The sequence below is a fragment of the Petaurus breviceps genome, unplaced genomic scaffold (assembly GCF_028583685.1).
Source record: "Petaurus breviceps papuanus isolate PSGF00001 unplaced genomic scaffold, PetGlider_PUasm1.0 90625, whole genome shotgun sequence".
Lineage (NCBI taxonomy): Eukaryota > Metazoa > Chordata > Mammalia > Diprotodontia > Petauridae > Petaurus > Petaurus breviceps.
In genome coordinates, this window is record NW_027187289.1 from 7659243 (window position 1) to 7671765 (window position 12523).

A 12523-nucleotide genomic window follows, 5' to 3' on the forward strand; every position below is an offset into this window, starting at 1 on the left:
GTTTTTGTTGGCCTACAATAGAAATAAGAAGCAGTAGACAGGGCCCCCATACATGAAGACTTGCTGAAACCAAACAAAGGAAGTGAGTTCACTATAGAACACTCTTTAATTTTCCACTCAAGAAAATCATCTTCATAATGTGGTAAAACCTGCTAATTTTCACTTCATTTACAAACCCCCTCTAATTCTCAGGAAAACAGGAGCACCTGGTAGGCTTTCCTCACCTCTTGGAAAAGATTTAATAGCAGAGAACTAGCATAAAGTCTCAGGTTTCTAAGACTTCATTACATTAATAAAATGTGCTATCACAAATAATTAATGTAATGTATTAACCAAAGAAATCCATGAAGTACATGTTGCAATGCAATGATCTTGGTTATATTTTAGTTCCTTATCTGCTCTTTCCAGAACACCTATGTTAGCGAAGGATTTGTTTTTTGAGATGATAGCATGATATTTCAGATTCGAAGCAGCATGTTTTGCTTAGATGTCAGAAATCAGGATGATTCTAGTCTTACTGAAGGTGATACAGATGAGGTAACAGATTCATTGTGGAAGCTGGATTTGCAATCCTAGCTTACTTATTTCTAGAGGCCTAACCACAGGTAACAGTAGGAGATCCTAGGTAGAAAAGTAATTCCCCCCCCCTAAAAAAAATTAGAGTAGAATTCCATTTATTTAATACCATTCATTTTCAAAAGTAAGTATTTGCATCCTAATTGAAAGAAGAATAACTAATTCAAGAAAAAGTAATTTGTCTTGCCAGAGTGCCAAACAGTTGATTGATCATTCAAATTTCAGAGTTTTTGATTGATCATTGATCATTCAAATTTCATGCTTTTTATGCTGTTTTGGGAGGATAGAGTTCAACTTCTCATTTGTAGATTAATTCCTGGTCTCTAGAATTGTCTGCTTTTGGCTTCATTTGGGACCAAAGGATATGAACCAAAATGCTGCCCTTACAAGAAATAAAAGAAAAGGGAAGCTTAAAAATCTCCCTGTGACACAATAAAGGAAAATAAAGGCTTAAAACTTTCATTCAGAAAAGAGAAAAGAGCTTTGTCATTTTCTAATCCCATAAGTAATTCCAAGACACATTGTAGTAAAGAACTAAAGACCAATACACTTTGGTCTCATGCTGTTAATAGGCTAATTATTTTTACAAGGATGGCTTCTTATGGGATGTCTATAGTATTCATGATAGCATTTAAATGCAGAAAGGAACATGAATATGAACCATTGTCAATTAAGTTCTATTCAACCTGCCTATAGCTTATGAATTCTAAGTATTATAATGTTTTCCATGTAAAACATAACTTGTCCCTCCTGGTTATAAAAGTTATTCTTAATCACTCTATATGGTAAGCAGATTTGGCCCACTGATGGATGTATATCCTGTGTCTTATTTTGGGAAATAAAAATATATTGATCCTAAATTTTGTGAGTATTATGTAGTTTATCAATCTATTGAATCTGCATGAAAATGTCCCCATTCATTTCCCCATTTCCCCCATAGAGGCAGAGTGGCATATTATGGCCATGCTTGGGAAGAAATTATTAGTTATATTTATTAAAAGAGGGTTTTAGGTGAAAACAGTGGAAGGTTTTGCCATGATCTCTGCAGCTAGAAGGATAGCTGCATTCCTTTGTCCAGGCAGGCCTTATAGGAAAATGCAATGGCAGAGACCTGAGGTTATCCTGGCAAATGCTCATTGGCAAACTTTTTATATCAAAGACTCAGAAGCTAGTGCTGCACTTGGGATTTAGTGTGCTCTAACTTCTATTAGTCCCTGAAACCTTAGGTGACATGTCAAAACACTGCTACTATCTAGAAGGAAGGAGTGTGCACAGGGCCCCATGAGGACAAGTTCAGATAAAGGTCAAGGAAGCAATTAAAGTTCTCTCTTTTTTCCTAAAGAACTGGAAGAGCAGAAGATGCCAGAAAAATCTTAACAGAGACAAGTGAATATGGTGAAATGAAAGCTAAAGGTCAAATAAGGCACATCAGAGATGTTATCTGATGCCTGCCAGAACTGCTTCCTGAATGTGGATACAGCCAATTGCACAGGGGAAAATGTAGTGAAATTTAATGGCAGAGTTGACGGTTGCTAAGACATATCATTTTGTTATGGAATCATCTTCTTTGGATAGATGTTTCAATGATCTGTGAATGACGGTGGTGTTTGGTATGTGGTGACGGTGGGGTTTTCACAGGCAACTGTTGGCTCTGTTGGCTCTTGCAACAGGACTTGAAGTTGGACAATTAGCCAACTTGTCAGGAAGTGCCTGATAGGGCTCTGGCCTTGAGTAAGGTTGTACCAAGAATAGCTGCCCATTTCCCCTTTCTTTCTACTTCTCTCCAAAACTAAAGACCCGCTTTTTAATATCAGTGTTCTCTTGGGGATATTGTACTGCTGCAAGTCTTGGAATGTCACAGTCTATGGAGAATGAAAGTTAAGTTACTTAACAGGGAAGGTGATTCATGTTGGGTCCTTTCTTTACCTGCAACTTATAGTCTTAGAGAATTACCTAGATCACTGAGAAGTTAAGTGACTTGACCAGGGTCACACAATCAATACATATCAAAGTCAGGCTTCTAGGTCATCAATCTACCCACCATACTATGTTGCTTCTCCAAATACAGACACGTTCAATGAATGAATGAATGAAGTGAGCATTTTGTTTGCCATGCACTGAGCATTGTGCTACATAAAGGGGGTAAAAATACTAGGAAGCAAGACTGTCTCTCCTCATATCAAGGAGCTCATTCATTGTAATAGGGGAAGACAACACATATGGGAGCAGTGATCAAGAAAGAATATTTTTTCCCAAAGTCAGTGAATGGTGTTTGGAAAAATAGGGTAATTGATTGATATTCTCATTCTAGAATGGTAGTTTGCTTTCAGAGCTAAAGTTGGAAAGTAGGGGTGGTTTGGGTTAAAAGAGAAGGGGATGCAGATGACTGGAAGTGGTGTGGCAGGTTTGGGTCTGGGCAACATGTAATGAATGTGTACCAGTCAGAAACTGGAGGTTCCCAAGGTGGGAGCTTATGTTTCAGGTCAGAGGTGGAAGCCAAAGCATAAGTGTCATGGTGTGGATATGGCCTTTTCAATTGATATCATTTGTTTTAATACAATCCTCATTTCCAAATATAGCTCTCCACTTCCCCATGCAAAGAGCCATTCCTTATGACAAAAAAAAAAAATTGAAAAACTAACCAATATATCAATCAAGCCTCATAGAGATGCAATATTATACATTCAGAACATCTCACTTCTGTAAAGAAAGAAGAAAGGTGAATTTTTTTTTTTAAAGCAATTGGGGTTAAGTAACTTGCTCAAGGTTACACGGTCAGTTATTTCTGGGTGTGGTGCTAAGTATCTGAGCCCGGATTCAATCCCAGGTCATCCTGATTCTGGGGCCAGTGCTCTTACTCACTGTGCTACCTGGCCACCCCAAAAAGTGAATTTTCTTATCTCTTTTTTGGTGGAATACTTTTTTGGGGGTGAGGGTAGGGAGCAAACTTGGACATTATAATTATACAGGATTTAATTTTAAGTTTACATGATCTTTCCATTTACATTGTTTTAGTTATTGGGTTCTATTTTCTTGGTTCTTCTAACTTCAGTGTATTAGTTCATATGTCTTTGCATGCTTCTGTCTTTATGTATTCTTCATATTCATCTAGGGGACAGTAATATTTTATTATCTTCATATACACAATTTTTTTTACTACAGTCCAATAAGAATGTATCTGTTTTATTTCTAGTTCTTTGCAACTACCACAATTGCTGCTATAAATATTTTGATGTGTATAGGATCTTTCTTCCTATGTTTGACCTTGCACCTAGCAGTGGCATCTCTGACCTAAAGGGTCATTTTAGTTATTTTCTTAGCATAATTCCAAACTGATTTCTATAATGGTTGAGACAAATCATAACCCCACCAATAGTGTATCAAATTTACAAAACTGTCTTCATTTATCTTTTTCAACACTATTTCTATCTTTTGTAATCTTTGCCAATTTGCTGGATATGAGGTGAAACCTCAGAGTTGTTTTGATGTGCATTTCTCTGTGTTTTGGAGCAATCTTTCATATGATTATGAATAGTTAGTATTTTTCCCTTTGAGATTTGTTTATTTCCCTTTATCACTTAAGTGTGTCTTAGATTTCAGACCCTCATCAAAGATATTTGACTTGATGTTTCTTTTCTTACCCAGCTGAAAGAGCTTTTCAATTTCAGGAAAACAACATTTTTTTTTGTAATTGCTTCTATTCCTTATTTGGTTAAGAATTTTCTTTTAGTAATTGCTATGATTGGGTGTTTCCTTCCGATTTTTAAAAATGGTGTGACCTTTAATAATCAGGTTGCATATCCAATATGAGCTTATGTGGTATACAGTATTAGACATTGGTCTAACCTTAATACCTTCAAGTATTTGAAGGCATGTCATATAGAAGAGGGGTTAGAATTATTCTGTTTGGCCTCAGAAGGCAAAACCAGGAGCATGAAAGAGGCAAATTTAGATGAGACATTGAGGAAAACAAACAAGCAACTTCCTATTAGAATTGCCCAGAAGTGGAATGGGTTGCTTTTGGAGTTGGTGAGATTCCCCTTGCCCATTGGAAACCTTCAAGTCTAGAGGCTGGATAATCACATGTTGGATATTTTATAGTGAGAGTTCCTTTTGTATATGTCTTTGAGTTAATAACTCCCCAAATCCCTTCTAACTAAAAATTTCTATATGATTCTGTTCTCTTCTTCTCAATCCTGTACTGTATTGTTTCTTGAAATTCTGCACTAAGAGCTCTGATATATGATCGAATTACATTTCTTGCCTTCTTTTAAAGTTTCTTTTCACTTTTGTGCCATTCCAGAGTTTCTTGTTGTTCCTTCATGATATCAGGAGTCCATAGAATTCTCCTATCAGTTAAAGTTTCCTTTCTAGCATGATGCTTTAGTGCTTGTTCATTGTATTTCTGACCTGTTTGAGTTTTTTCACTCATTTTTTCTTCTATCTTTATTAACATCTCTGTTACTTAATCTGCTTGTTGCTCAGTTTTTCTCACTTGGATTTTAGTTTTCTAACCTATAGTTTGCAGTCCCACTCACCTATATTAGGCTTCTCTCCTCATTCTTTGGCTCATCCTCTTCTACTGGGGGTACACAACCCCCGGGACTGGGTATCCTCAGCCTCCTTGAGTAGGGTTTGTGGGGACTTGTCTAGCATCCCTGCCCAAAGTAAATTCTTGGAGGAGAAAACTGATCCGACTAGGGTTCCAATATCCTTTCTCTTTGGCACAGAAACTCTTCATGCATTCTATGTTGCTTGCACTTCACGTCTTCTTTAGTTTGGAGAGGTTTTGTGGAAAACAAGTATTCCATCAATTTGCTGGTCACAAGACCTGGTCACCATTTTAGTGCCATCATGGTGTCCTTGGGCAGCTAGGTGGTGCAGTGGGGAGAGGGACAGTCTTGGAGTTAGGAAGACTTCATGAGTTCAAATCCAGCCACAGACCCTTACTAGGTGTGTGACCCAGAGCAAGTGCCTTATTTTCTTCATCTGTAAAATGAACTGGAGAAGACATGGCAAATCACTCCAGTATCTCTGCCAAGAAAACTCCAGATAGAATCACAAAGATATGGACATGACTGAAATGACTGAGCAACGACAACAATGGTGTCCTGGAAAGAAATATTGGATTCCAAGGTAAAAGATATGTTCAAATTCTGGTTCTGCTATTTACTACCTTTCTGATCTTGTGTGAAATCACTGAACCTTCCTGACCCTCAGTTTCCTAATCTGTAAAATGAGGGGGTTGGACTAGAAAGAGTTCATATTCGTTTTTGGTGTCATGGACCCTTCTGCTATTCTGATGAAGGCTATGTAGACCCTTCTCAGAATGATGTTTTTAAGTAATTGAAGGAAGTCCTAAATTTCAGTTAGAGGTAATTGAAAATAGAGATGCAATTCTCTTCCCCATATAATGGACCCGCTTCTCCCCCACCCCCTAATCTATCCATAGATTCTTTTTTTAATTTATTTTTTTAAAGCAATCGGGGTTAAGTAACTTGCTTAAGGTTACACGGCCAGTTATTTTTTGTGTGGGTGCCGAGTATCTGAGGCTGGAACCGATACCAGGTCTCCTGACGCTGGGGCCGGCGCTCTTACTTACTGAGCCACCTGGCCTCCCCTTATCCATAGATTCTTTAGTGCTTCATGGATCCAAGGTTAAGACCCCCCCCAGGCTAGAAGATCTCTAAGTTTTTTTCCAACTCTAAATCAATGATCTATGTCTTTAGAATCAGTACCATTTTTCCTAGCTCCAGTCCTGCTCATTCAACTGCCCAGTGGACATTTTTGCATTTATACAAATACACTTTGTCTCTGCAAGTCACATGACCCAATAAATGCTGCCTTTTATTATAGGTATTCATATACACACCTGGTTGTTGTTATTGTTGTTCAGTTATTTCAATTGTGTCCGAATCTTTGTGACCCCATTTGGGGCTTTCTTGGCAGAGATACTGGAGTGATTTGCCTCCTTCTCCAGCTCATTTTACAGACAAGGAAATTGAAGCAAATAGGGTTAAGTGACTTACCCAGGGTCACACAAGCTAGTAAGCATCTGAGATCAAATTTGAACTCAGATCTTCCTGACTCCAGGCTCTACTTGCTGTGCCACCTAGCTGCCCCAAATATTACCCACTTAACAGTGTGACTGGGTCTGGCAGGCACATGTTTTTGGTTAGGGTTTCCTTTTCATGTCTGTCAAAACATATCCTATAGAGAACTAACTGCTCTGCCTACTTACAGAATCTGTTTATTTATGCCATTTTATGACCAATTGTGTCACATACTGTAGAAGACTGTAGAAGAAGCATACATAATACATGTACCAATACAGTCTCTAGTCATCATTAGTTATCACTTGAGGAAAATTCACCAATAAAAACTGAATGTTAATCAGTGGGTTTAACATCCATGCTAGGGTGATTTTTTCAAATTAAGGTGAGAAATTAGAAAAAATTATTCAGTCATGTCCCTAAGGGGAACAGATTTAACATATCTGATTGAATTCTGCGTGATACTCCATAGCATATTCTCATGTGCTCACTCAGGGAAGATGACAGTTTATTCCAGGTGAGTAGATTTCAGTCTCAATGAGTGCTGAGATTATTCATTCTGCTACTAGCATACCTTGATTGAGGGTTAGGAAAGTTGCAGGTGATTAATTTTTGGTATAGATTGACAAGACTACACTAGTGATAGACAGTTTTGTCATCAAAATGACTCCGTGATTTGTATGATCCCTTTTCATAATCCATGCTGTCACATAGATGAGTTCAAATTTGGAGGTCAATATTTATCGCATTTAAGAGAAAAGTCAAGGAGGTAACTTTAGGTAAGATTATATTTGGTATCTCTCTGTACTTTCTAATTTCCCATTTGATTTCTAATCAGTCTATAAAATTATAGATATATTTCTTTTTTATGGAACAAAAATGAGAAGCTATTTTTAATATATTAGTTTGATAAAACTCTCTTTGTCTCTTTCCAGGAGAAAATGGAGAAAACGAAGACAAACAAGTGGTCTCAGAGATCATGGCAAGATGTTTTTTTCCATCTCTTATAACAACCACTTCCTGGGAAGGTTTTCATTTTGCTGGACATGAGATAAGAATTACAGAAGCCAAAGATTGCTATGGTGCTGTTGTATGGCCATCGGTATTATTTTCAATATTTAAATTATTTTCCAAGAGTTTCTTTTTTTATGAATATAATGTTTTATTTTTTCCTGTTGCACATAAAAACAATTTTTAACATGTCTTTTTTAAAATTTTGAGCTCCAAAAATTCTCTTCCTTTTTCTCTCCTTCCTAAGATTGTAAATGATTTGATATAGGTTATACATGTGCAATCATGCAAAACATATTTCCATATTAGTCATGTTGTGAAAGAAAATGCAGACCAAAAACCATCCTGCAAAAAAAAAGTGAAATATAGTATGCTTTAATCTTTATTCATGCTCTATCAGTTCAAAAAGAGAGTTTCTTGTTACACAATAGAATGTTCAGTGGGAGATAGTGGGTACCTTGCGTGATTCCCTACTTTGTCTTGGTAACAGAAACAACACTAAAGGATAGATACTGCACAACTGGGAAATGGCTTTTGTTAGTCCCATTTATGATTTTTCGAGATTATTGGCTTTCAGTTGAAGATCTGGCAGAAAGCACAGTTTAGATATTTAGTTTTTCATGATTCCAGGTGCTTGGTAGAAAATTAAAATCCCTCCTTTCATGCTAAACTAACTATGTTCAAGTCAAATAATTAAAAATTAATTCATTCCCAGTCCTGACACTAATAATATTCTAAAAATCATCATACCTTCAAGGAAATGATTTTGGGGGCAATCACTAATCTGCCTCATTATGAAAATTCACCAGTAGTTAACTCCTTATCCTCATGCTTTATAAAACTTTGTGAAAGTTATTCCCTGCCCCCTTCTGCTTTTGAGACCTGATTGAACCTAAAATGACTGAACTTCAGGCTTTTAGAACATTCCTTTCTTTTTGTTCATAGTTTTTCTTAGGTGATTGGTTGATTTCATTGGAATACTTTTTTTTTCCTCCTGACATTCTTCTGCAGTGTTGCATATATGGGTACAGGGTCTATGCAAAGTACATTTTCTAGGTCAATAAAAGGAGAAGTTTCATTTTCAGTTATGATTTGCTAGCACAATATTTCCTTTTTTTCACTCTTTCATAGGCTCTGGTTCTCTGTCACTTTCTGGAAACAAATTCAAAGCAGTATAATCTGGCTGACAAAAATGTAATTGAAATTGGGGCTGGGACAGGACTAGTCTCAATAGTGGCAAGTTTACTCGGTAAGTTGGGTACTATTAATTGGCTGGAGTTAGGGGCTCTAATGAAAAATAACAGTGGCCATTACCATCTGGTGAAATATATTGTGTACCTATTTTTAGCTTTTCAAACTCTTTCAACAGGCTTCATCAGGTAGAACTTCCAACTTAAAAGTTAAGCATTAATGACTCCTTCAGAATGTTTTGTGAAGATATGGTTATATGCCATTTTGTGCTAAGTCACAGAAATCATAAACTGTGAGTGGGCGGCACCCCCTAAAAAGTCTGACAAATAGAAAGATGGAAAAGAAATTAGGGATAGGTATAACCTATGCCGGTTAATGATTCTAACATGATGTGATTGGTAGCCAAGTTCTCATGCCCTTCACATAGCTATGCATTCCCTTTTGGGGGTTGAATTCCTTTTCCTTTGTGAAGGAACACCTGTTTCAATAGCCAAGCAGACCGGTTGAGAATGGAGCTTGTCTTCTCATAGTTTGCTTCTATTTCTAGGTATTTGTACTCGGAATTGTTTCTTTTGTTCATTTTCACTCTACCTTTACCAGTGCCCTATTCTGTTGATTCCTCTTTTTTTTTAATCTAGCTGCATGTGCAATAGACATGCCTAAGTGTGTTTCAATTTTTCTCTTAAAAAAGCCATTTTGGTTGCCTTAAGTTATCCTTATTCTTTTATGCATAGGTAGGTGATCTGCCTTGATTTTAGTGATCTTGAGAAGTACACACCTGGCACTAGAAAACTTTGAGAGGGCCCCAGGTCTTAGCAATTTTTACATTTCCAGCTAGCTAAGTGATGTTATTAAAGTCAGGATCAACAGCAAAGAAGCCAGTATGCCCTAACATTCTTTGCACAAAGCCAAACCTCTATTTGGCATAGGTAGAATAATTGTAATAGCTAATGTTTACATAGCTCATTAAGGTTTACAAAGTGCTTTACACATATTCTCTCTTTTAATGCATACAATTTTTTTTAAAGTAGCTGCTATTATAATCTCCACTCTACAGATGAGGAAAACTACAGCTGAGAAAAATAAAGTGACTTGCCAATTATGCAGCTAGTAAGTGGAAATATTCGAACTTAGGTCTTCCTGATCTCAAGTCCAGCATTCTATTCACTCTGTCATCTAGCTGACTAATGTTTGATTTATGCCCATAAATCACTAACTTTTGAGATAAATTTAGTTAATTGGATGTTCATTCTTTTGACAAAATTGGTAGTAAAAAAATAGGACATAGATCCCCTAAATATGCTAGTTTGAACTCATTTTGATAAGATTTGGTAGTCTTTGCTTAAATAGGTAATTGGCAAAGAATCTGCTCCCCTGTGACTGCCGGTTACCACCCAATGACCATTTTCATAGAAGTGGAACTGCCACTTATTTTTAATAACATTCATTGGTAGGATCCTTTCCCCTTGCTTATAGTTGGCACATAGGGAAAGAACATAGCTAAATAGTATTTATTTTTAGTCTATCTTTTAATACTACAGAAGTCCAACATTTTGAAATGTCAAATGGCTACTTGAATACTTATTTGGTGAATGGGCTTTCATTTCAATGTAGGTTGTTTAAGTACTTGGACCCCTGGGTCTTAATAGCTATTGGGTGAGCGTGGTCTTTTGGGATATTTGTGAGTATGATTTTGACTATTTTACCCCATACTAAAGGGGTGATTTTCACCATTGTTCCTTTGTGTTTTAGGTGCTCGAGTGATTGCCACAGACCTACCCAATTTACTTGGAAACCTTCAGTATAATGTTTCCCGAAATACCAAAATGAAATGCAAGCATCAGCCTCAGGTGAAGGAGTTATCTTGGGGGATGGCCCTAGAGAAGAATTTCCCCAGATCTTCAAACCATTTTGACTATATCCTAGCCACAGATGTTGTATATGCCCACCCGTTCCTGGATGAGCTCCTTACCACCTTTGACCATCTGTGTAAAGATACTACCATTATCCTCTGGGTCATGAAATTTAGGTTAGATAAGGAAAATAAATTTGTGGATAGGTTCCAAGAGTTGTTTGACCTGGAGGAAATTTCTGATTTCCCTAGTTTGAACATCAAATTGTATAAAGCTATGAAGAAAAATGGTAAGAGAGTATGATACTCCCAGATAAAGATCTGAAAATACTGCCAATGTGTATACCTAGGTAGAGAAGGGAAGGAAACAAAGGTCATTTTTCATTTAACTATAATCTGTACCTTTACTTCATCTCCTTTCATTTGCTTCTAAACACTCTGCAATTTGGCTTCTGACCTCATCATTTAACTGAAATTGCTCTCTGCAAAGTTCTCAGTGAGTTCTTAATTGCCAAATCTAATGGTCTTTTTTCAATGCTGATCCCTGACTTCTCTGCAGCATTTGCCTCTATTGAGCACGTTCTCCTGGGTGTTTTCTTCTCTAGATTTTTGTGATACTGCTCTCTTTCTCTTTTCTGGCTGACCTTATATCTATCTGCTCCTTCTCAGTCTCCTTTGTTACTTCTTCATACTTGTCATGCCCCATTAATCATGGATGTTCCCCCAAACTCTGTCCTGGGTTCCTTCTTTCTTTTTCTATATACCGAGGGGTCTTAATCTAGGTCCTGTGAAATTATTTAAAAACATTTTGGTAACATTTTAATATAATTAATTTTTTTGTAATCCTATATATTTTATTTTATGAATTTAAACACATTATTCTGAGAAGCGATCCATAAGTTTTACCAGATTGCCAAAGGGGTCCAATAATATGGAAAAAAAGTTTAAGACCCTCTGCTCTATGCTATCGTAATGCAATGACCATATTTATTCAGATGATTCCTGGCTTCCAGAAGGATACATCTCCTTCCAGATTTACCTGGCTTTCTTAAGGACACAATTCAAATTTAATCTCTTCAGGAGGTCTTTCCAGTCCCCTGAGTTACTCACAGCCTCCCCTTTTGAATTGCCTTCATCTACTCTGTAGATATTTTGTATTTATGTGTGGTATCACTCATTAGTTTCAAAGGAAGGTCTTTGAGAGCAGAAGCTCTTTTGGGGTGGGTGGGTCTTTCTTGGTATCTCCATTGCTGATCACAGTGCCTGGCACTTAAAAAACAACTACAACAAAAACACTTGTTTAAATATTTGTTGACTGCTTCTCTAATGGTATTTTATTTTTTCCCAATTAAATGTAAAGACAATTTTTGACATTCATTTTTATAGGATTTTGAGTTCCAAAATTTTCTCCCTTCCTTCTTCCTAAAATGGTAAGCAATTTGATATAGGTTATAGATGTGCATTCATGTAAAATATATTTCCAGAGTAGTCACAGTTGTGAAAGAAACAAACCAAAAAGAAAAAAAAACCTCACAAAAAAGTGTGCTTTGATTTGCACTCAGAGCCATCAGCTCTTTATCTGAATGTGAATAACATTTTCCATCATGAGTCCTTTGTAATTAATTGTCTTGGATCATTGTGTTGCTGAGAAGAGCTAAGTCATTCACAATTGATCATCACACAGTGTTGTTACTGTGTATGTCTTCCTAATTCTTCTCATTTCACTTTGCATCAGGTTGTACAAGTCTTTCCAGGTTTTTCTGGAATCTGCCTGTTCATTATTTCTTATTTCACAATAGCATTCCATTATATTCATATAACACAATTTATTCAACCATTC

At 36.7% G+C, this 12523-nt stretch overlaps 1 protein-coding gene across 1 annotated transcript; it reads left to right on the forward strand.

The window, feature by feature from the left end:
- The first annotated feature begins 450 nt into the window (after nt 1-450).
- On the forward strand, nt 451-12146 carry LOC138143053 (protein-lysine methyltransferase METTL21E-like). The gene is made up of 4 exons (XM_069064234.1): nt 451-523; nt 7565-7731; nt 8772-8889; nt 10584-12146. Exons 1-4 carry the CDS (start codon nt 451-453, stop codon nt 10985-10987), a joined length of 762 nt encoding a protein of 253 aa, XP_068920335.1. The 3' UTR covers nt 10988-12146.
- Nucleotides 12147-12523: the final 377 nt, after the last annotated feature.